This window comes from Loxodonta africana, chromosome 2 (genome assembly GCF_030014295.1).
Source record: "Loxodonta africana isolate mLoxAfr1 chromosome 2, mLoxAfr1.hap2, whole genome shotgun sequence".
Lineage (NCBI taxonomy): Eukaryota > Metazoa > Chordata > Mammalia > Proboscidea > Elephantidae > Loxodonta > Loxodonta africana.
This window is the reverse complement of record NC_087343.1, coordinates 76,852,384-76,878,255: the sequence shown is the minus strand read 5'-3', so window position 1 is coordinate 76,878,255 and position 25,872 is coordinate 76,852,384. Positions and strand designations below refer to the sequence as shown.

General features: G+C 36.1%; 1 protein-coding gene across 2 annotated transcripts in view; it reads right to left on the bottom strand.

Annotated features, from left to right (window-relative positions):
* Positions 1 to 25,872, bottom strand: part of FCHO2 (FCH and mu domain containing endocytic adaptor 2) — a 149,104-nt gene that overhangs the window by 21,205 nt on the left and 102,027 nt on the right. For both annotated transcript variants that reach the window (XM_064272994.1, XM_010588207.3), the window contains exons 14-19: positions 25,087 to 25,098; positions 24,719 to 24,743; positions 22,355 to 22,397; positions 20,838 to 20,929; positions 12,358 to 12,461; positions 3,829 to 3,958 (exon numbers count right to left, since the gene is read on the bottom strand). In XM_064272994.1, coding sequence (XP_064129064.1) covers positions 3,829 to 3,958; positions 12,358 to 12,461; positions 20,838 to 20,929; positions 22,355 to 22,397; positions 24,719 to 24,743; positions 25,087 to 25,098 — 406 coding nt within the window. The remainder of the gene's footprint in view (positions 1 to 3,828; positions 3,959 to 12,357; positions 12,462 to 20,837; positions 20,930 to 22,354; positions 22,398 to 24,718; positions 24,744 to 25,086; positions 25,099 to 25,872) is intronic.

The following is a 25,872-nucleotide window of genomic DNA, read 5'->3' as shown; positions in this document are numbered from 1 at the left end:
GCACTAAAAACCAACGAAAACTTTTAAGAGAAACATTATTAGGTTTTTCCACTTGGTAGCATCACTGTGAAAACAGAGCGAGCCTACATTGAAGGGAAAAGTGACTGCAAAGACTCAGCTTTGGATCAGGTGAGAGATGATTAGGTAAAACGTGAGAAAGCAGAAAAAGCAGACTATGAATAAATTCATTGGTTACAACTATGCAAATACATGTTTGTGCATTGGGCAAATGTCATTGTAAGTCTGTATTAGTTCAGTCACTTTTTTTTCTAATATATTGTTCTAAACTATGAGGTTATCAGAAATTCAGGAAAGCAAATTTTCAGAGAAAGATGAAGGCTATAATAATCTTTCTTTACTAAAGCAAATTATATGCAAGTAATAGTTTCCCTTGAATAACCCATCCAAATGAGTATTTCTACACAGTCAAGGGTATTGCTTTGACATTAAAATTAAAAGAAATCTACAAAGTTAATTATTCTTTTGAATGATCTGATTTGGGCACATAACATCAGGATTCTTGAAACAGTTCCCTGTAAGTTGTTATGCCTATGATTAGAAGGAAGCCCTGCTGGCGTAGTGGTTAAGTGCTACAGCTGCAAACCAAAGGGTCAGCTGTTCAAATCCACCAGGCGCTCCTTGGAAACCCTTCTGCTCTGTTCTCTAGGGTCACTATGAGTCAGAATTGACTCGACAGCACTGGGTATGGTTATGATTGGAATACTGTCAAGAGCTGAAAAGTGTTAGAAAGTAGGGGAAAAACTCAAAATCCACTTAACATTTTGGCATATGCCTTTTGTATTTTCTATTTCTGTTTTCCTTTTAAAATTATATGACACATGCATAGTTTAAAAAAATGCACCGACATTTCCCTAAAAAGTCTAAATTTATACTGTATCATCCAAAATAAAATTTTTTTAGAAAAAAATATTCTTTATAAGGATAGTATTCTTTCTAATTTTGGCTTAATTGTTGCATATTTAGACAACCGCATGCTTTGAAAACGCAGAGAGCTTATAAAGTTGAGGTAAGTAAGGGTGTGTACAGGAGTATCTTCCTGTAACAATCAAGACATATTTATGTGGACTTCATTTCAGCTCAGGAGTAAAAAACAGGGTTACTCCTATCTCCTACATCTGCGCCTCTAATTTCAGCTCACTGTATTATGAATTCTTTTTAACTGATTCATTCTTTCTCCTATCTTTCTAATCACTTTTTCTCTGGTTCTCATAGCTTTAGAACTAAGACTTACTGATACTTCTTAATGTTGAGGAAAGAAGAACAGGGAGATGAAATAAAATGCAAAAATATATTTTTTAAAAAATAACTGGGCATTTGATTCTAACAGATTCGTGCATAACCTCTGAACATAATTAGTATGAAACTGAGAGAGTTAAACTTTCAAGTTATTCTTGATTTCCGAGACACCATACATTGCTGGAAAAGGAAAAGGAAGGTCACAAAGTATTTTAGATACACTTTAGGATCATTAGTCAACATATATATTTCCTTCTGATACAATACCTGGTGACGTCTCACAGTGTTTTTCAATTTCAGAGAGTGTCCCAATCAAATTATCATCTTCTATCATATTTAAATAAAACAAAATATTGCAGGAAAAGAAAACATTTTCAAGAAACAAGAAGAATCAAAATTTTAAAACTAAGCAGAAAGCTTAATAAGTATCACAAAGAAAGAGAACTTTTTAGGTAAATTTAAAGAACCTCTGTTGTACAAAATCCACATATACCCTGCCTGCTAGTACCATCACTGTCACCTACTTTTGGTTTTTCTACTGCCAGCTGGCTCAACCTGAGCAAATCCGTACCCAGCCAGTCAAAATTAACTTAAAGTTTCTAACACCAACAGAAAACCTTTGAATAATCTAGAGATAATGGAAAAGAACAAAAGCTTACTTGGTTACCTAGACCACCTGCCTTGCCTGATTTCTAGTAGGATCATCTATGTTTTTATGCCTAAAATATAGATTGTGTGAAAACAAAAATTAACGAAACCACACGTACAATGAGAATAAACTGTTCATTATAACAAATTTAATCTCAACCTACCTGGAGCAAGGCTGAATGAAGAACACCAAAGACACAAGGTAACTATGAGCCCAAGAGACAGAAAGGGCCACATAAATCAAAGACTCCATTAGCCTGAGACCAGAAGAACTAGATGGTGCCCGGCTACCATCGATGCCTGCCCTGACAGGGAACACAACAGAGAACCCCTGAGGGAGCAGGAGAGCAGTAGGATGCAGACCTCAAATTCTCATAAAAAGACCAGGCTTAATGGTCTCACTGAGACTAGAGGGACCCCGGAGGTCATGGTCCCCTGACCTTCTGTTAGCCCAAGACAGGAACCATTCCCAAGGCCAACTCTTCAGACAGGGGATTGACTGGACTATGGGATAGAAAATGATACTGGTAAAGAGTGAGCTTCTTGGATCAAGTAGAAACATGAGACTATGTGGGGAGCTCCTGTCTGGAGGAGAGATGAGAGGGCAGAGGGGGTCAGAGGCTATCTGAATGGACACAAAAAGAGAGAGTAGAGGGAAGAAGTGTGCTGTTTCATTAGGTGGAGAGCAACTGGGCATATACAGCAAGGTGTATATAAATTTTTGTACGAGAGACTGACTTGATTTGTAAACTCTGACTTAAAGCACAATAAAAATTTTTAAAAAAGCAAATTTAAAAAATTTATCAGATATATTCATTTTATATAAAGTTAAAAATAGGAAAAACACTATGTTCACAAAGGTATATAAACTAAGATGGTGATGTCATCTTTAGATATGTAAACCATTTTATGTTTCATTCTAGCCTATGTTACTGACACCATTTTAACAATGGGCATACACATGAGACACATTACTCCCAAGTGAGTTTTGACAAATTAAAATGAAATATAATTCAATGTACTAATTAGGGGAGTGGTTCTCAAACTTAGCATGTATCAGAAGCACCAGGAAGGCTTGTAAAAACAGACTGCTAGCTCCATCCTCACAGTTTATGATTTAAAAGGTCTGCATTTCTAGTAAGTTCTCAGGTGATATAGATGCTGCAGGTCGAAGGACCATACTTTGACTACTACTCAATTAGTGCTCAATTAGTGCAAATCAGTGATTTGCATTATCAAGGACAACCCCATCATACCTAGAATCAGCAGCAATAAGGATAATGAGTTATTATAATTTTAATGAGAAGCTGTTGCTCCAGAAACACAGATGCCTTGTTTAAGTGGTCTTGTGATTTATTATACTAACAATGGGGGAGAAGGGTAATAAGAAACTATATAAGGAATATAAGGGTAGAGGCGATAAGGGAAAAAACTCTTAAGCAAAATCTAGCTATAATAAAAAACTGGGTTTGGTGAGGTTTAGGTTTACATATCTATGCCCAAATAGTCATTTTTAAATATTCATTATTTAGATTCTTACAGGGAAAAAAAAAAATTCACTGCAAGCACAAAACTCTCTTCTTTCATTCAATCAATTGCTTTTAAAACACTTGTTTTTAAAACACAAACTTTCTTAGGAATGCAATTATCAGTTCACAGGAGAAAGGACTGCATTTTCTTTTGCCTCCAACTGTTTATTTATATTGATCAGCAGTTCATAAATTTGGTGATTTAACAATGCTGCGATTAAAATTCTCCCATCCAAATATAGATTATAAAAGAAAAACGTGGCTAGTTTGATTATGTGTTCCCAAATAAACAAAATTTCTAACGTTAAATTCTTCACTCATATATTAAAATAATAATAATCCTGACCAGACTTTGGGTGCTAAATTTCACATGTAATTGATGATAATCACTTACCTACTGTTGGAGTATTGGCCGCACTTAATGAAGCAGATGATGAGATAGAGGAAGAACTTTCTGCCCGGGCTAAAGGTGCGGCAGGAGGTGGGCTGGTGTTAGAAGTTACAGGCGGGCTGAATGGCCTGGGCTTAAAAACAAAAAGTTATTTATCAAAATGCTAAAACCACTCCCCCACTGTCAGGAAAGACTTTGGCTATCAGCTAAGTTTAATTTTAATATACTAAACCAAATTTACTGTGTGACACTCTTATAACTCAAAATCAGAGATACACGGATCTAATCATTTTTGAAATTATACTGGAAGCTGAAAAAAAGGTGATTTAAAAATAATGCTGTGGGGTCTGGGGACCATGGTTTCAGGGGACATCTAAGTCATTTGGCATAATAAAATCTATTAACAAAACATTCTGCATCTCACTTTGAAGAGTGGCGTCTGGGGTCTTAAATGCTAGCAAGCAGCCATCTAAGATGCATCAATTGGTCTCAACCCATCTGGATCAAAGGAGAATGAAGAACACTAAGGACACAAGGTGATTACGAGCCCAAGAGACAGAAAGGGCCAAATGAACCAGCGACTACATCATCCTGAGACCAGAAGAACTAGATGGTGCCTGGCTACAACTGATGACTACCCTGATAGGAAACACAACAGAGAACCCCTGAGGGAGCAGGAAAGCAGTGGGATGCAGACTCCAAATTCTCATAAGACCAGACTTAATGGTCTGATTGAGACTGGAAGGACCCCGGTGGTCATGGCCCCCAGACCTTCTGTTGCCCCAGGACAGCAACCATTCCTGAAGTCAACTCTTCAGACATGGATTGGACTAGACAATGGGTTGGAGAGGGATGGTGGTGAGGAGTGAGCTTCTTGGATTAGGTGGACACTTGAGACTATGTTGGCATCTCCTGCCTGGAGGGGAGATGAGAGGGTGGAGGGGGTTAGAAGCTGGCGAAAAGGACACGAAAAGAGAGAGTGGAGGGAGAGATCAGGCTGTCTCATTAGGGGGAGAGTAATTGGGAGTGTGTAGCAAGGTGTATATGGGTTTTTGCGTGAGAGAGAGACTGACTTGATTTGTAAACTTTCACTTAAAGCACAACAAAAATTATTAAAAAAAAATGCTGTGAATAGGGTCTTTATGCATAAAATATTTTCTGTATATCAAAATGAAGTTTAATATAGACTCCAAGAAGTTAATTATTAAACAGTATTAAGGCTCTTCATACATTCTACCAAACTGCTTCCCAAAAGGATTACTCACTTTATCCTACTGCCTATAAATATAAATGTATGATACCTAAATATAAGAGAATACCTATTTCTCTTGCCAGAATGGACAAGCCTTAGAAGAGGCAAAAATAATTAAAAAACAAAATAAAAACTCAGCTAATTTGATACATAAAAACAGAATTTGCATCTTCTCTTTTATGAATTGTCTATATTAACTTTGTCTAACTTAGTTTTATAGAGGTCTTAGTATTCCTGAATATTTAACTAACCCTTTGTTTTATCTGCTCCAAATATTTTCTCCCTAAATATTGCTTGCCCGTTACTTTTAGTGTTCACAAATCTGTCGATATTTTCCTTTGTAATTTCTTGTAATGCTTCCTCATTAAGACAGTGCACCACATACAGACGTTTAAAAAATATCGTAATTCTACAGTCCTCTGTTGTTGTTATCAGGTGCCATCGAGTCAGTTTCAGCTCATAGCGACTGTATGCACAACAGAACAAAACACTGCCCGGTCCTGTGTCATCCTTACAATCCGTGTTATGCATGAGCCCGTTGTTCCAGCCACTGTGTCAATCTACCTCATTGAGGGTCTTCCTCTTTTCCACTGACACTGTACTTTGCCAAGCATGATGTCCTTCTCTAGAGACTGATCCCTCCTGATAACACATCCAAAGTACTTAAGACACGGTCTTGCCATCCTTGCTTCTCAGGAACATTTTGGTTGTACTTCTTCCAAGACAGATGTGTTCGTTCTCTCGGCAGTCCATGGTATATTCAATATCCTTCGCCAACGCCACAATTCAAAGGTGTCAATTCTTCTTCGGTCTTCCTTATTCATTGTCCAGCTTTCACACGCATATGATGTGATTGAAAACACCATGGCTCAGGTCAGGCGCACCTTGGTCTTCAAAGCGACATCTTTGCTTTTCAACACTTTAAAGCGGTCCTTTGAAGCAGATTTGCCTAATGCAATGCATCTTTTCAATTCTTGACTGCTGCTTCCATGGGTGTTGATCGTGGATCCAGGTAAAATGAAATCTTGACCACTTCAATCTTTTCTCTGTTTATCATGATGTGGCTTATTGGTCCAGTTGTGAGAATTTTTGTTTTATGTTGAAGTGTAATCCATACTGAAGACTGGCCTTTGATCTTCACCAGTGTTTCAAGTCCTCTTCACTTTCAGCAAGCAAGGTTGTGTCATCTGCATAACACAGGCTGTTAATGAGTCTTCCTCCAGTCCTGATGCCCCGTTCTTCTTCACATAGTCCAGCTTCTCAGATTATTTGCTCAGCATACAGGCTGAATAGGTATGGTAAAAGGATACAACCCTGACGAACGCCTTTCCTGACTTTAAACCAATCGGTATCCCCTTGTTCTGTTGGAACAGCTGCCTCTTGATCTATGTACAGGCTCCTCATGAGCACCATTAAGTGTTCTGGAATTTCCATTCTTTGCCATGTTATCCATCATTTGTTATGATCCACACAGTTGAATGCTTTTGCATAGTCAATAAAACACAGGTAAACATTCTTCTGGCATTCTCTGCTTTCAGCCAGGATCCATCTGACATCAGCAATGATATCCCTGGTTCCCTGTCCTCTTCTGAAACCAGCCTGAATTTCTGCCAGTTCCCTGTCGATATACTGCTGCCCCTGCTTCTGAATGATCTTCAGAAAATTTTGCTTGAATGTGATATTAATGATATTGTCTGATAACTTCCACATTCGGATAGACCACCTTTCTTGGGAATAGGCATAAATATGGATCTTTTCCAGTCAGTTGACCAGGAAGCTGTTTTCCATATCTCTTGGTATAGGCAAGTGAGCACTTCCTGTGCTGCATTCATTTGTTGAAACATCTCAATTGATATTCCATCAATTCCTGGAGCCTTGTTTTTCGCCAATGCCTTCAGTGCAGCTTGGACTTCTTCCTTCAGTACCATCGGTTCCTGAACATATATATGCTAGCTCTTGAAATGGTTGACCGTCAACTAATTTTTTTTTGGTATAATGACTCTGTGTATCCCTTCCATCTTCTTTTGATATTTCCTGCGTTGTTTAATATTTTCCCCATAGAATCCTTCACTATTGAAACTCAAGGCTTGAATTTTTTCTTCAGTTCTTTCAGCTTGTGAAACGCCGAGCGTATTCTTCTCTTTTGGTTTTCTATCTCCAGCTCTTTGCACACGTCATTATAATACTTCGTATTCTCGAGCTGCCCTTTGAAATCTTCTGTTCAGCTCTTTTACTTCATCATTTCTTTCTTTTGCTTTAGCTTCTCGATGTTCAGGAGCAAGTTTTGGAGGATCCTCTGACATCCATCTTGGTCTTTTCTTTCCTTCCTGACTTTTCAATGACCTCTTGCTTTCGTCATGTATGATGTCCTTGATGTCATTCCATAACTCATCTGGTCTTCGGTCATTAATGTTCAATGTGTCAAACCTATTCTTGAGATGGTCTCTAAATTCAGGTGGGATATACTCAAGGTCATATTTTGGCTCTTGTGGACTTGCTCTGATATTCTTCAGTTTCAGCTTGAACTTGCATATGAGCAATTGATGGTCTGTTCCACAGTCAGCCCCTAGCCTTGTTCTGACTTACGATATTGAGCTTTTCCATTGTCTCTTTCCACAGATGTAGCTGATTTGGTTACTGTGTGTTTCATCTGGCGAGGTCCATGTGTATAGTCACCGTTTATGTTGGTGAAGAAAGGTATTTGCAATGAAGAAGTCACTGGTCTCCCAAACTTCTATCATTCGATCTCCAGCATTGTTTCTATCACCAAGGCCGTATTTTCCAACTACTGATCCTTCTTCTTTGTTTCCAACTTTCACATTCCAATCACCAGTAATTATCAATGCATCTTGACTGCATGTTCGATCAATTTCAGACTGCAGCAGCTGATAAAAATCTTCTATTTCTTCATCTTTGGCCTTAGTGGTTGATGCCTAAATTTGAATAATAGTCATATTAATTGGTCTTCCTTGTAGGCGTATGGATATTATCCTATCACTGATAGGGTTGTACTTCAGGATAGATCTTGAAATGTTCTTTTTGATGATGAATGCAACAGCATTCCTCTTGAAGTTGTCATTACCAGCATAGTAGACTATATGATTGTCCAATTCAAAATGGCCAATACCAGTCCATTTCAGCTCACTAATGCCTAGGATATCGATGTTCATGCATTCCATTTCATTTCTGATGATTTCCAATTTTCCTAGATTCATACTTCGTACATTCCAGGTTCCTTTTTTTTTTTTTTTTTTTTATTATTATTAATGGGTGTTTGCAGCTGTTTCTTCTCATTTTGAGTCGTGCCACATCAGCAAATGAAGGTCCTGAAAGCTTTACTCCATCCACATCATTAAGGTTGACTCTACTTTGAGGAGGCAGCTCTTCTCCAGTCATTTTTTGAATTCCTTCCAACCAGGGGGGCTCATCTTCCGGCACTACATCAGACAATGTTCTGCTGCTATTCACAAAGTTTTCACTGGCTAATTCTTTTCAGAAGTCAACTGTCGGGTCCTTTTTCCTAGTCTGTCTTAGTCTGAAAGCTCAGCTGAATCTTGTCCTCTATGGGTGACCCTGCTGGTATCTGAATACCCATGGCATAGCTTCCAGCACCACAGCAACACGGAAGCCCCCACAGTACGACAAACTAACAAACATGTGGGGGACAGTCTCCTAGTTAAACATAAGACAAATATGAAAAACATAACTCTGGTTCATTTGTCTTTTACTTTGGTGCATAGGTTTTTTTTTCCCTTTCAAATTCCTAACTGTTCAAATAAATACATTAACAACACTTTCTGAGGTGTCCTACTTTTTAAAATTAGGCATACTTAGCTTAATTTAAAAAATAACAATCTTCTTATACTTTTAAAAGTATTAAGCAAATATAACAAATATTTATTTAGTGCCTATTATGTATCAGGCCCCAATCGAGGTACTAGAGGCCAAAGAGTGAACAAGAGAGACACTGTTGCTGTCCACACTTATTTGAAGAGCATGAAAAAAGGCAAAAACAAAACTCTATAAGCATTCGCATATGAAAACCACTCTATCCTTCACTGTATGACTATAAGCTTAAAAAAATAAATTATAGATATATATTTTTAATTAGATAATATGCCTACTCCTCACCTATCGACTGTCTCATAAACTAACATTTTGCATTTACAACAGTAAAAAAATCTACTTGACTATTTTGCTCATTAATGATGTTCGTCTCGCAGTAATGAATGCTAAGGTGCGAGGTGAGAGAAATGCTGGCTGTGATGGTTGAAGTTATGTGCCAGCTTGGTTGGGCCATGATTCTATGTGGTCTGGCAGTTATGTTATGATGTAATGATCTTCTATTTTGTGATGTGATGTGGTCCATCCTCCATTTTTGTGTAATGACTTGGCCTTTGAAACCTAACCATGTTGATAAGTGAGGAGTGGGTGTACTACATATAGTGTTTTGCAATTTGCAACCCCTCTCCATATTTAACTATCGTTTAGCTATTTTTCCTAAGAATGGCTCTTTGTTGACTCATCATTATGCAGCTATGCAGGCAGATGAAGGTAGTGCAGGGCATGAGACTAAATAGATAGTGAACTGATCAGCTCATTTGAAGCTTCCATGCTTAGAAAAAGTCCTGAGATCAGCTACTGTGGGGGACTTTTTCTCCTTATGGCCAATGCAATGTGGCTGCATTTTTACAGTGCATTTTACAATTTTTTTAGAAAAAGGTTAAAAAAAAACAAAAACAAAAATACTGTCCAGCACAGTAGCTGTCAGCCACGTGGCTGAGCACTTGAAATATGGCTAAGTCCAAATGGAGATGAACTGTAAATACAAAATACATACACTGAATTTTGGAGATTCAGCATACACAAAAAGTAAAATATCTCATTAAGAATTTTTATATTGATTACATGTTAAAATAATATTATTTTGATTACTGGGCAAAATAACTCATTAAAATTCATTTCAGTTTTTTTAATGTGGTTACTAGAAATTTTTAGATTATTTATGTTGCTTGCATTATATTTCTGTTGTACATCACTGCTTTAAAACAGTGCTTCTCAAACATAAGCATGTATTAGAATCACTTAGAGGGTGTGTTAAAACAAAATTGCTGGGTCTCTGCCCACAATTTCTGATTTGTATGGGCTGGAGCCAGAAAAACTGAATTTCTACCAAGTTCCCTGGTGATACTAATGCTGCTGGTCGAAGGATCACATTTTGAGAACCACTGATCGAGAACAATGAGGGGTTCTCTGCAAGGGGAGGAGGGTGTTTACAGACTCTGTTAAGTGGCTAGTGAAAGCTATGAGCCCTCTCTCCAGAAAAGTGCACATATAAGCATGCAAAGAAAAAGGCATCCCAACATACAATTAGAATTAAAACCAGCACAACCTTTTTGATGGGCAATTGTCAAGTGTCTTAAAAAATGTGTATACTCTGTAGTTCATGAATTTCACTTTTAAAATTTTTTCTACTAAGGAAATGACAAATGTCTACAAAGAAGCATAAGGGTATTCATTAAGACATTGTTTATAATAGTAAAAATTTGGGACTAAGCTAAATGTCAAATTTCTGAAACGAATGAGTATCAGAAATTTAATTCTGGCAACAGTGTAGAAGATGGAGTAGTTTAACAATTACTTTGCAGTGAACAATTCTCTAAGTATTTACATATATTAACTCATTTAAGTCTCACAACACCCATTAAGTATTATTCCCATGAGGAAACTGAGACTCCAAATAAATAACTTGCCCAAGGTTGCTCAGCAACTGAATGGCTAATAAGCCTGTGCTTTTAACCCCTACATTTTACTGGCTCTGGATAAATATTTATGCGTTAAAAATTATGAAAGCATATATGTAAAAATGTTAACAGTGGTTATCTTTGCAAGGTCAAATTTAGAGGAATTTATTTTCTCTCTGTATTTTCTGTTTTCCAAACTTTACATGATCATGCATTGCTTTTGTAATCAGGAAAAAACAGTTTCTTAGATGTAGTAATTTTTACATTATTTAAATAATAACCATCTCCTCAGCAGCTTGCCCCTCATCTTTCATTTCACTTCCACTAAGTCTGTTCACTGGGATATAAATGGGTAAAAAAAAAAGGATGACACCATTTCAACATCTGATGTTCAGAAGCCTTTTCATTCATTCACTGAACATTTCCTAACTATGTACTATGTGACAGGCATTATATAAAGTACTGAGGATATGAAATTGGCTAAGGCATAGTCCAGTAAGGGGAACACACACACGAAAGTATATATAATGTGATATGTGCACTAAGAGAAATATGAGCAAAGCGTTACAAAAATAAGGAAGAGAATGATTAGATCCATCGGGGGAGAAATGATGGGATAATCCGAGAAGGCTTTACCTAGGTGGGAACATTTACCTGGGTCTTGAAGAGAGATGTCAGAGTGCTACATAGAAAACGGAAGAACATTTTAGATAGAAGGAACAGAATAAGAAGATATGATGTGTTTGGAGAACACTGGAGAGTTCCAAGTGGCTGGAGCATAGGTTGCAAAGAGGAGAAAGTTGGGCAGTTAATCTGTAATGTAGATCCCTGAGGCAACTTTATGAAGAGCCTTATAGATTCAGCTAACATTCAACCACAGAGATTACGGGGAACAATTTGTGATGCATACCAAAAGAAAAAAAAATAAGATTAAGTTTGACTTATAGAAATTTAATATTTAATTCTGGCAACAGTGTAGAAGATGGAGCAAAGCAGAACAGATTGGAAGCAAGAACACTGGTTTGGGAGGGACTTACTTTGAATTATACATTTTCTTTCATCATCTGATGACTTCTGAAGACCGATGCTTTTTTTTTTTTTCCTAACAAAGTTACTTAACTTGTGTGAGCTCTAGTTTCCTCATGCATAAAATAAACAAAGCTGGTCTAGGACCCTTCTGGCAGTATCCTTCTGAGGCCTAAGAACAAGCCACCCTTTCTTCCTTAATATTTGACTGAAGGAGAATTATATGAAAGTTGCTTCTTCACTGTGAAGCAATGGGTCCTAAATGGTATTTCTGTAATGTGCCAACCTGAGGAAATCTCCTCCCTCCTGAACAACATCCTGCTCCATAGGTATGATCACTGTAGTAATATGGGAGAGTGAAGGCAGTACTTGTTGGGAAAAATTTCCTATAGTAACTCGAGGAGAAAACTTACAGCATTTAACTGAGAAGGGGCATATAGAAAATTATCATTTGCATCTTAAATCAAAACAGATATACATTTAAAAAAAAAAAAAAACCTGAGTACATACTATTTCATTAATCCCACTGAGTTTGCCTGAAGTAAGCTTTGGTCTGGAAGCAGGCCTTGGAGGTGGGACAATGGTGCCTACAGAAAGAGGAGTTGCAGGCCTGGCTGGTGGGGGGAAAAAGAGAATTTGAAGAAAATCATTAGTATGTAACAATGCTTATATAAAGACATTCTATTACAGAGAAATTGTTAGGATTCAAAGTTTACTTTTCAGGAGATTTTTTTGTTTGTTTTTAAATGTTATTATAGGTATTTGTTGAAATATTGGGAATCTATCAAATCTATCTAATACGCTTTGTTTGAAGTTACCCGAAAAAAACTGTTAACCTTTTAATAAAACTGATAAACATAATGTAAATTTTATTCCTGTTTCAATCATTTGTACATATAAAAAATTAAATCTGATAAATTAGCTGATAAATTTAAGGCCTAAGGCCTTTGGTCTATGGCCAATGCATTTACTTTACAGACAGTAATGCGAGATCAAGCCCTTGAAGCAATGCCTTCAGAATAACAGAGTGCTAAATACAAACACTTACCTTAATTAAACTTGTTAATCTGACTTTTAAGTTGAACCGCGTGGAAACATTTTTTTGGATAATCAAAAGCATTAAAACAAACTCTTATTAGTTTATTAAAAATATTCCCCCAAATTAATACAATTAATTTTTGGTAAGTGCTCAAAATATCAGCTTAACTTTTCCCAAGTCCTATACAAATTTAGTGTCCACTGTTTTTCGATGCCATCTGGGTTTTCACAATTTTACAAATTAGGAATACTAATCTCACTAGTCCTAACTAAATATAATTCTTACTACAGTAGAAATAACCAAATGAAAATCAAGTGTACAACATCACAAATATATTAGCATAATCAAAGCAAGAATGAAGTGAAATAAATTTAAATCCTCTTTAAATAAGTTAATCAGAATGATTTTCAAATCCCTCTGATCCATTCCAAAATATGGGACTATAACTAGAGACTGAAAAATATAATATGGATGGAAAGAAACATATTCATCAAGTTCTGTAAGTCTGCAGATACTCGAAGTTAAAAATATATGAATGGGCCTAAGTAGAAACATGTGGAAACAAACAGTGAAGCTGAGGGCCCCTTGGATCATTGATAGAGGAATGGAGGTATGATAGGAAGGAGTATGGAGGTGGTAGGATGAGAACTAAAGGAGAGGTTAATCACATAGGAGTAAAAGTAAATGTGTGCTGGGTGGGTGGGGAGTCAATTAGAAAGTCTATCATATGAGGGAATAAAAGATGCAAGTACAGTTCAAGTGGCTTGAAGAAAATGGTAAAAAGCTCATAACATATCAAGTAGATTCTAAGGCTGCTGCCTTCTTTCAGTCAGCACCAATTCTCTCATTCTGCATTCATACTTTAAGCTGTACGCTGGAAGAAATGTGCACCAACCTGAGGACCATAACACTTCCCTGTGCTACGACATGTCTGCTTTAAAAATATGTTTACTGCCAGTGAAACCAGCACTGACCTGTACTCTGAAGTTACTTTTAGCCTGTGAGGCATTTACACCTGGAGCTGGCCTATCCTCATGGCATTTAAGTTGACTCAAACCAAGGTTGGTAGAAGTGTTATATTTAGCTCCTTCAAACAAACCAGAATTTTTTGAGGGAAAGCTAATCTTCATTACATCTGCATATCAATTAGCCACTGAAGCAGTGGCTCTGGAGGAAATGACTACAACTATTATATTCTTACTAGTGTCCTAATTCTGTACCGATTTTTGGTGGTGGCGGTGGTAGGAGATCACCGCTAAGAAGCATCAATGAAATGCAGTATCTCAAGAAATATGAAGTGACTTATAAAGTATAAAAACATGGGCGATAAGGGCAGATGTATATATGCCCTCTGACATTGCTTAAGAGGAAAAGACAACACATGTCTGCCATGCCATTCTTTATCTGAACAAAGGCAGAGAGTCTCAGTTATCTAGCTATAACAGAAATACCACAAAGTGGGCGGCTTTAACAAACAAATTTATTTTCTCAGTTTAGAAGGCTAAAAGTACAAATTCAGGGCACTGGCTCTAGGGGAAGGCATTCTCTCTCCAACGGCTCCAGTGGAAGGTCCTTAACTCTCCTGAGCTTCTACTCCTGGGCAATCTTCATGTGGCTTGGCATGTCTCTTATCTCTCCTTCTCTAGATTGCTTGTTGAATCTCTTTAACATCTCAAAAGAGATTGGCTCAAGATACACCCTAGGCCAATCTTGTCTCATTAACATAACAAAGACATCCCATTCCTAAATGGAATTCTAATCATAGGCATAGAGGTTAAAATGTACAACACATATTGTAAGGGGACACAGTTCAATCCATAATATCCTACCCTTTGGCCTTGAAAATTCATGTCTTTCCATATGCAAAACACATTCACCCCATCACATCATCCCAAAAGTCTTAAATCAACTCTACACCTGAAATCTCATTGTCTGAATCATCTAAATCAAATATGGGTGAGACTTTGGGTGTATCATATCCTGGGACAAAATTCTTCTTTATGAACCTGTGAAACCTAGAATACAAGTTATCTGCTTCCAAAGTACAATGGTAGAACAGGCACAAGGTAGACATTTCCATTAAGAAAAAGAAGAGGTAATGGGCACCAATACCAGTGCCGTCGAGTCGATTCCGACTCATAGCAACCCTATAGGACAGAGTAGAACTGCCCCACAGAGTTTTCAAGGAGCGCCTGGTGGATTCGAACTGGCAACCCTTTGGTTAGCAGCTGTAGCACTTAACCACTACCCCACCAGGGTTTCCAAACTAAGCAAGTCCAAAACCCAGCAGAACAAATTTTGGTTTTCTCAAGGCTTAAAAATAATCCTCTGTTCTCTGAGACCCCGAGACCATCTGGGCCATAGCCCCAGACTCCAGGTGTTGGCCATGCTCTCTAGATTCTGGGTACAGTACCCTCAGCCCTAGGCTTCAGCTCTGCCTTCTAGGCCCCCTGGGATGGCAACTCTGCTCCTTCAGTTTTGGGTTGCCCTATTCTCCTAGTCTATCTGAGTGGCAATCCCACCACCTTAGTCCCAGCAGGCCCCATCCTTCTGCCTTTTGGGCATGGCAGCCCTGCCCGCTCAGGTTTGGGTGGTGGCCTCACCCCCCTGGTATACCTTAATGACAGCCCCACTCTCCAGAACTAAGTTAGCGAAGATCTGACTCTTTGACACCTAGAACACTGTGGCTCCACCCTTTGAAACCAACAAGGCCCTGTTTCCCATGCTCCTTCCTACAGTTCTGCTGATCTCCAAGCTGCTCCAGAGATGGTCCTTTTCTTTTCTTGGAGGACAACAGATATAGCTCCTTTGGCCTGTTTGCTGCCAGTAGAATTCCAAGAGGCAAACAGTGCTCTTTCCATTCGTTCTTTCTCTGTTCCCTTCAGTCTAAGGTGATGGCTTTTCTGCTGTGGTAGTTGATTAGATCCATCAATCACAGGCTTAATCTCTTTAACGAAAGATTGTGTAGCTACGTCCTTGGTGAACATTCTAGGACAAAACGTCCTCAGTTTGTACAACAGAATTTTCCAAATTTTTAAGTTCCGGTTTCATTTTGCACAGTTCATTTTTTAAGTCCATCTCTTTGCTCTTGCAATTTACTATAAGCGGCAAGGAGAAAATCACATGACTCCTTTACAATCTTGCTTAGAAATCTCATCAGCAGATACCCAAGTTCATTCTGTTGTTGGTGCCATATGTATTCTTTAAGACAACAGAGAATTTCTCTATAGCTCTCCTCCCCTCCTTCTGAGCCCTCACCAGAACTGCCTTTGACATCTATAATTCTATCAAGAGTCTCTTTGAGGCAATCTAGGCTTTTACTGTTCCCAACACCAAACCAAACCCATTGCCATCGAGTCTATTCTAACTCATACAATCCAGAGATTGTATTGTAAAACTGGCAATAACTTCAGGACAAAGTAGAATTGCCCTATAGGGTTTCCAAGGAGTGGCTGGTGGATTTGAATCACTGACTTTTTTGTTAGCAGCTAAGCTCTTAACCACTACGCCACCAGGGCTCCCTTTTACTATTAGGCACCAAATATGTTAAGCTGGGTTCTTTAGAGCAGTAAAACCAGTGAAGTGTGTATATGTATTTATATAAAAACCTGTTGCCGTCGAGTCAATTCCAACTCACAGCAACCTATAGGACTGAGTAGAACTGCCCCATAGGGCTTCCAAGGAATGGCTGGTAGATTCGAAATGCCGACCTTTTCGTTAGCAGCCAAGCTCTTAACCACTGTGCCAAAATATACAGATTTATTTCAAGGAAACAGCTCACACAGTTGTGGAGGCTGGCAAGTCCTAAAACCGTGGGGTCAAATCTCAGGCTAGAGGCTTCTACTGACTCACGTGGTTGCAGGGGCTGATGAACCCAAAATCGGCAGGTCAGACAGTAGGCTGCTGGCTCACATACCAAGAACCAGAGGTCACAGGATGACAAGCTAGATGCAGGATCCAGAAAGGGCAAGCTTTGCCAGAACATCCATGTATTGGATGCAGGCCACACCCCCAAGGAAATTCCCCTTTCAAGTGACTGGTTGCTCACATCAGATCACAAAATGGAGGATGATTATATAATATCCCCCAAACCACTGGAAAATCATGGCCTAGTCAAGTTGACACATAAACCTTAACCATCACACAGAGACTAATCTAGAATTCAGGAGCAACGATGATAATGCAGAAGAATTATCAGCAGCACTGATAGCTTCTTCAGTCAGTAATTTTTCAGGACATGTAATATTATTGCACAGGTCACTTTGATCCTCAGAGATGCAGTTGTTGGAAGATCTCCAATCCAAAGCATCAGGTAACCTGAAGGTATTGCCAGTTTTACAATACAATCTCTGGAATGCCTTCTGAGCCGCATTGGAGTTACCAACTATAACAAGTTCATCAGTAAGGGAAATCCAGTGACTTTGCAGCCATGAAGCAAAAAGAAACTTATCTGTGCTCCTGGTGATGTTGTTATAGCAGGATAGCATAAACAGTTAGTGGAAAAGTCTGATCTGGTTCTAAGTAAAGATTCAATTATTACACACCCAGTTAAATAAGTGGGAAAGGAAGAGGAGTTCCTATTTTGCTCTTTAAGGATAGCTGAAGGAGTTGAAAACTAGAATCAACAGGAAAATTCCAGAACTGAAATATAAATGATTCTCTTGGTTCAGTGTAATGTTATTTTTATTACTCAAAACCAGAAAAATTTAATAAATACATGGAACAAGATCATGAGCTCAAACTTCATATTAACTGAGGAAAGCAAGAATGAGCATAAGAAATTTAAAATACATATGAATAAAATTGAAGGTCCAAAAGTACATAAAACCAGAATTATTTCTGTTTTCCCAGAGGAACAAGGGTAACAGTTTGTATAAGTTCTAAAAAGATGAGAACGTGCAAAGTGATAATTCTGTGCATACATGGTACTCAAAAAAGTTCCTTACTGGCTAGTGATGAAACTTAACTATTGTCACAGGAAGTAAGTTAGACTAAATCAGTACTCCAGTTAATATAAAAAACAGCCAAATATTTTTCAAAAGATAATTTTTAAGGGTTTTTTTGCAGAACACAAGAGCACTTTTAATCCTTGGGCAGGGAAGAAAATAAGTCTAGTAAGTTTTATCAAAGGGGAGAGAGGTATGAGATATTTATGTTAAATAAAAAGGTACATGTTTCAAAAATTGATTAGAAATACTAGCTACATAGTAGAAAAGGAAACTAAATCACTTCTCTGCAAAGCTCTAAACATCCTCTTTAAACATACAACACACTGGGAAACTTAACACATCAGTTATTATAAAAGTATAAAATCGCTTTTATCTGACAGCTATTAACTGATTGGTTAGAATTATTTTCTTAGACTGCTTTCTAATAATTTAACTGAGTTCAGTCACTGATGAATGAAGTTTTTGAAAGAGGCAAAGGAGGGTAGGGAATAATCTAACAACTGTGACCTTGCTAAAATGAAAATGGGTACCTGAGTAGAGGATTTTAAGATGGGGGAGGAGTGCACTGCATTGCACTGGAAAAAGAGGTGGCACAAAATTTAAGACAAAATGTCTGTTTCACAATTTCACTTAGGTCCAGTCCTGCAAAACTAGATAGTATCAATAATGTAATGCTGTTTGATCAATAATCGTATTCTTTTCAAGTGAACACTTAATTACTAATATTTTTGAAGGGCAAAATAATTTATAACATTATTTTTCAGAATATATGGGGAGGTTTAAAAATCCATACTGAAGTGAATTTTAAAACTAGCAAAAGCTTAACAAATGTTTTAACATCTCCTAGTTGCTAAACATCAAATGACTACTGAATGAAAATACCATTTTTTTACCTGAAGTGAAGGTGATATGGGTGAAACATTCTTTAGACAGGTAACAAGAGGAAGATAGAGAAGTTTTTTGAAAAGCAAAAGACTGTGCTAAAGGAAATAGTAATAAACAAAGCACAGAATTATGAAGAAATTTCTATATAATCCAAGCCTCTGTGATACCAATTTAAAATATTTATTAATGATTTGAATAATTTATAAAAGGATATTAATAAAGTTTAAAAATACTATTTAGAACCCTCTTCATGTGAAATACAAAACACCATGTGACATCTTTCTAAACAAAAATGAGACCTTAGCAGTTTCAGGTTTTCCTGTACTATTACTTCCCTCACACAGTTTATTTGTAAGGTTAGTTTTATAAAACTTGTTGTTGTTAGCTACCATTAAGACAGCCCCCAACTCATGGCAACCCTAAGCACAATGGGATCAGACCACTGTGATCCATAGGATTTTTACTGGATGATTTTTTGGAAGTAGGTCACCAGGCCTTTCTTCCTAATCTGTAAGTTTGGAAGCTCTGCTGAAACCCCTTTAGCATTACAGCAACAAACAAGCCTCCACTGACAGATGGGTGGTGGCTGTGCTTAAGGCGTATTGGCTGGGAACTAAACCCAGATCCCCTACGTGGAAGGTGAGAATTCTACTACTGAACCACCACTGCCCCCTTTATAAAACTAAATAGTAACAAATGCCCACTGAGAAAGCTATACTGTCACTTCAGAAAATGTTCAACTATCTACTGACCTGTTTCTTGCTGTTTTCAAGTATTAAGTACAGATTGCCCTCCCTTCAAAATTTCAAATTATTTAGGGTTAAAGTTGCCTGTAGTCCATTTACAATTTATTTTAAAATATTTTAGTCTCTAAAGAGTCTATTAAATATTAGTATTTATTTTATTATTAACAGTAAAATGTTTCAACATGGCTTATTTTTTGTTAATCTGCCAGGATGTAATGCATATAGAACAAAAATCTTAGAATTAGCAAAATTCAAATGTGAGTATCGGCTCCATCATTGCCTAGCTATATGATCTTGGAGAAGTTATTTATCCTCTCTGAACGTCGGAGTATTCATTTATAAAATGGAGACAATAATTAAGGATGTCATTCAGCTGTCAATGAGATAAAATTAAATAGAATGTAGACAGTTCCTAGCAGAGTAACACAGTAGGAACTCAAGAGATATAATTCCTGCCCCCCAACCCCCGCCACAATTTTAACAGTTCCATAACCCCAAATACCGTATGGCAATTCTGAAACTCCACAGAAGAGAAGGTTGTTAAAGATCAGTTTAAAGATATTTTATTTTCTTGTTCTGAAGAAGCAGGGGCTTTATTAAACATGCATTTTTGATGTCTGCTTTGATTTTTGGTTAATGGTGAATTTTATATTTTATATTTTGAAGAAAAGAGAAAGTTAGCTAATACATTCTTGCCAAAGCAACTAAAAACCACCAAGTTCTTTCATACATTGCTTAGAAAGCACTAAAGCCTTTCTGGAAAACAATTTAGCAACAGTATCAACGGACATATTCTGTGACCCATCAATTTTATACTGATAAATTAGTATACGGATAAGACATAAGTAAAAAATTTATAATCTCCATGAGTGTTCATGATATTAAAAAATTAGATACAACTTGAATGTCCATCAGGAAAGAACTGGGTACATTAATGCACATCTAGGCAGTTGAATTCTCTACAATGAAAAAAAAAATGTAGATATTGGTATGGAATGATGCTTAGAAATAAATACATAAATGAAAAAAAAACCCTGGTGTTTGATAAATGTTTACTGTTTAAACCATAGGGTCTATAAGGTAATACCATCAGACAAGTTAATAAAATTTTGATTGTTAAGTACAACATATAAGTGGTGAATAACTATTAAAAAAAAAAAAAAAAAAACCCACTGCCATCAAGTCAATTCTGACTCATAGCGACCGTATAGGACAGAGTAGAACTGCCCGATAAGAGTTTCCAAGGAGCGCCTGGCGGACTATTAGCAATTCCAAAATTGAAAAACATTTTTAATTAACTATTGTATTCCTCAGTTAAAAACAACAACGAAAAATATATCTATATATACAAACACACACATATATATTTACCTGACGATGATGAAGTTAGTGAAGCTGAAGATGATGAATCAAGAGATGGTAAAAACAGCGGGTCCCAAGCAAGTAAATCACTGTTCCCTTTCCTATCATAACATTTAAAAAATAAGAATTTTAACAAAAGAATATTTTATTAGTTCAAAATCTAGTCACTTAACTTTATTCCACAGGAGGAATTAAAACAGCTCAATAAACATGATTAAAAAGATGGATACTCTTCTAGTGGCGTATGAAGAAACTTAACAGATTTAATAAACCAATACTAAGTGCTACAAAAAGCCAAATCTACAATAACATTATAGAAATTGGTAGCGGAGAATCAGGAAGACTAATCCTCACTGATCACACCTTGTTATATTCTAATAATCTAAGGGAATGTCAGAATAGGAGTAATGATTTCAGCTTTTCAATGAAGAACAGCAGCACAGAGCCTTAAAGAGCTCCTCAAAGACACACAACTAGAAGAGTCTCAGGTTGGCTGATTTCACAGCCTGGCACCCAGTCTTGGATAGAACATTTCTTAAATGATGTAAAATTGGGTAGAAGTTTTTATAAGGCTACACTTATTTTCAAAGATGAAGAAAAACGGTAAAAGATGTATTTTTTTTTACTACTTTTAAAGTACAAAACGGTGGTTTAGATAAATTAACGTATCCAACTTCCATTACTTAAAAACAAATATTTTAAGAAATCTTAAATCACAGACCCACTATAATGAAAATGTTACAGTGATCCATAAACACATACCTAGGATCTGGACATGCTTTGAGGAAGCATACTACACTTTGTACAATAAAATATAACATTACAATTGCATAAATGATTCCTAAAAACTAAGTTTTTAAACATTAAATAACTTATCTTTAAAAATGATTAATCAAATGAATACCAACAGTGTCCTCAATTAGTACTAGCTTCAAAACTATCAAATAATCTTAAACTATCTATTTAATTAAACCTACTTTCACTCATGCTTAAAAAAAAAAAAATTAACTCAAAGGTATCATTATTCTTACTGATACATAAAGATGTGAAAAAGGGCCCACGCAACACTGGCTTAAATATTTTCTTTTTAAGAAAAGCTGGTAACATGCCTTCTAGCCCTCTCCTTTTTCCACTTAATTGAGACACTTTCTCATTTTGAACACTCATGACATACACAGTCCATTTTACAAGGTCACAGCTAATGTTGAAGCAAAAAAGGAGAAAATTTCCACGAGAATAACCAGTTGAAACAGACATGTATGAACTTGGGATGTCATCATTTATTTAGAAGCAGTTAGGATATTAAGGTCAATTACAGTTGAATGGATTTTTAAAAATTAGTGTAAAAAGAAATATTGTCAAGTGAGAAATAATTTAAAACACCAAAAAACTCTACTGTGGCATTTCACTGCTTAGCAAAGGGAATGATTAGCAATACTCTACTGGAACTGAAACTGCAGAGGTAAAAAAAACACTCTAGAAAACCAGACAAAAGGAGGATATTTAAAATTTAACATGGAACTTACTCATTGGATGGAGCAGGTAGCTTTGATTTTGTTAACTCTTCACCTAGTTAAGAAATTATATTATGAAAAAAATTCATAATTTGAGTAATAAGATATTTTAATATAAAAAGAAACAATACACATAAAAATTTTTGGAATTGCTAATATAGACAACTGTGAAGAAAAGCAAAGTAAGCTTTTAACAAGTTTTCTATCGTGCTTAAGAATATTGAAATAATGGCTGAATTTCTGCTAAATCTTGATTTCTTCTAACATCTTTGGTAAGAAATTACTTAAGTCAACTAAACTATAATATTCATTAAAATAAAGTTGTTCAGAAGAGAGAAAACGGGTTATAAACTTTAAAACTTAGAAGAAATGTTTAAATATTTATATAAATTTGACTCAAGAATTTTTACTGACATGAATTATGAAAACATTTTTCAAATTCTAAGAATATTACTAGTGATTATTATATTTATCAAAATTAGTTATAAACTCCTAAAGGAGGTCTTATTTTGGAAAATTAAAAATTCTATACCAAACTAGAGCAACAGTCACTTTATAAGGCAGTTTGTTTTGCTGCTTTTTTCTTAAATTTTGTGGTAAAATATATATATTAAAGCATTTGCCATTTCAACCATTTTAACATGTACAATTCAGTGACATTAATTACATGCACCGTGTGCAACCATCACCACTATTCATTTTCAATTTTTTTTAATCACTGTTAACAGAAATTCAACATCCCTTAAGCAATAATTCCCCATTTCCCCCTCCCCATAGCCCATGGTAATACTAATAAACTTTGATCTCTATGCATTTGCCTATTCCAGACATTTTATATAAATGGAATCCTACAATATTTGTCCTTTTGTGCCTGACATTTCACTTAAAATGTTTCTAAGACTCATTCATGTTGTAGCACGTATCAAGACTTCATTTCTCTTTACAGCAGAAAAATATTCCATTGTATATACAGACCACATTTCGTTTATCTATTCATCTGTGATGGACACTTGGACTGTTTTCACCTTTTGGCTACTTGAATAATGCTGCAATGAACATCAGCATAGAAGCATCTGTTTCGAATTCTTGCTTTCAAGTCTTTTGGGTATATACCTAGGAGTGGAATTGCTGGGTCTATGAGTCAGAATCGACTCGATGGCACTGGGGTGGTGGGGATGTTAATTCTATGTTTAAATTTTTGAGGAACTGCCAGTTTTCCACAGTGGCTCCACCATTTTACATTAACACCAGCAACGGATGAGCGTTTCAATTTCTCCACACCCTCCCCAACATTTGTTACTTTCCATTTTTCTGATAACAACTATCCTAATGGGGGGTGAAGTGATATTTCACTGTGATTTTCATTTGCATTTCCTTAATGACTAATGACGTTGTGCCTCTTTTCATGTGCTCTCTGGCCATTTGTATATCTTCTTTGGTGAAATGTCTATTCAAGTACTTTGCCCATTTTTTAACTGTGATTTTTTGTTTTTGCTGTTGAGTAGGAGTTCTTTATACATTCTGTATATTATAACCTTGTCGAATATACGGTTCCAAATATTTTCTTCCATTCAGTAGGTTGTCTCTTCATGTTTTGCTACCTTTTGCATATGTAAAGTGAATTACTTCATAAGCAATTAGTAAATGGGAATGGTATCAGTAATGTGGAAGTCTTGTTGGCTCATAAGCAATTTTCTCTGTATCTTACTGTTTCCCATCACCAAACAGCTGACAAAAATGCAAAGTATACCAATATGAGTAAATGCAGCAAACCATGAAGGAACACTACACTGTACACAATGCCCATTCACACCTCAGTCTTCCTTTTGGCTAAGTTTGGCCCTTTGTTCTGCCTTAGAGTCCTAATTGTGCTATTCTCCTCCATCTTTGTGCATTTTGTCCACATCTCCATAACTCAGCTGCCTCTTTTTATCTGCATGTTCCTCACATCCCCTACCATCAAAATATTTTTACCATTTCTTTTTTAAAGGTAAAATTGTTTAATTTTGGCACTTATGAATTTAAGAAGTCTTTTTAATTGTGCTAGAATTATTAGGGTTGATGTTATAGCTTTTATTAAATGTTCTATTTACATAATTGCATAGGTTTTAAGTGAGCTGCCTCAACCCTATTTTTCCAACAAGCTTTGTTATTTTTAATGCATGATTCACATAATAAAGTTTAAAGCATGTCTATTAATATACAATAAAAAAAATATAACTGTCTTCTGTTTTAAATAAGCATCCTTCTAGTCTGTCTTTTAAGATTCATAATGAAAAAGACCATTTATTTCTACAGCTACAAAGACTGAAAGATTAACAAATTGTCTAATAAATTCAATAGACATAAAACAACCAATTTAAATGTCAAACTTACTAGATGAGTTCCGATTCATCTGCACCTAAAACAGAAATTCAAAAACTAAGTGCTGTTAAACAAATAATTTAATTTGACAATAAATTCTGGTAAAAAATACGTTAATACCAGGAACCTAATTTTTAGGTTGTTTTTACTATACTTACATAAAAAGATGCATAGGAATAACTGAATAGTTTTTGTTTTAAAGTAAGAAATAATCATATATGTAAATTTAATATCCAGTGTTTTAAAACAGTCACATCTACAAAAGATGCCGTGACTTGCTAACTTAAATAATTTAACATAAATATTTTGAAAACCAATGTTCAAATATTACAAAGATTTTTGAAAAGTCGACAGGTAAAAACATAAAGTCTTATACTTACTGGGCTGTGTCTCTAGTAGTACATGGAAGAAAAAACAAAAACAATGCTCAGTTTAGAATTTAAAATACGGAATTTTCCTGCTCTAATAATTTTTCTATTCCCTTCTGAATCATACCTCAAATATATACAACTTCAAACATATACATACTGGGGGGAAAAAAAAACTTAAGCTAGATGAGCAATAAGCAAACTGGGCAACAAAGTATACTAAAAAAATCCTCTTTTCAAATCCAATATTAACTATTAAATTTTTTTTTAAATTTTATTCATTTTCTGAGCATGAAATTAATATGTTTTCATTAAAAAAAAAAAAATTAGAGAAGACAGAACCCGTACCCATTGCCATCGAGTAGATTCCAACTGATAGCAATCCTACAGGACAGAGTAGAACTGCCCTATAGGGTTTCTAAGGAGTGCCTGGTGGATTCAAACTGCCAACCTTTTGGTTAGCAGCTGTAGCTCTTAACCACTGTACCACCAAGATTTCCGAAGTCAGAAGAGCACAAATTTCGAATCATCCATGATCATACTACCCAGAGATAAACGTTTTACATTTATTCCATATTCCTCTAGTGTTTTATTATATATCTTTTTTTAAACTACTTATGATCTTTCACAATAATTTTTTAATGGTTTCACAACTTCCTGTTTCATATGTCTACACCATAACTTAAGCAACTCTCGTTATAATCCAACATTAATCTTAATGTTAAATAGTAATGGTACAATAAAATCTTACTCCAGAAATCTGTGCTTTTGGTGAAAAAAACTGTTTAAATATTAAAA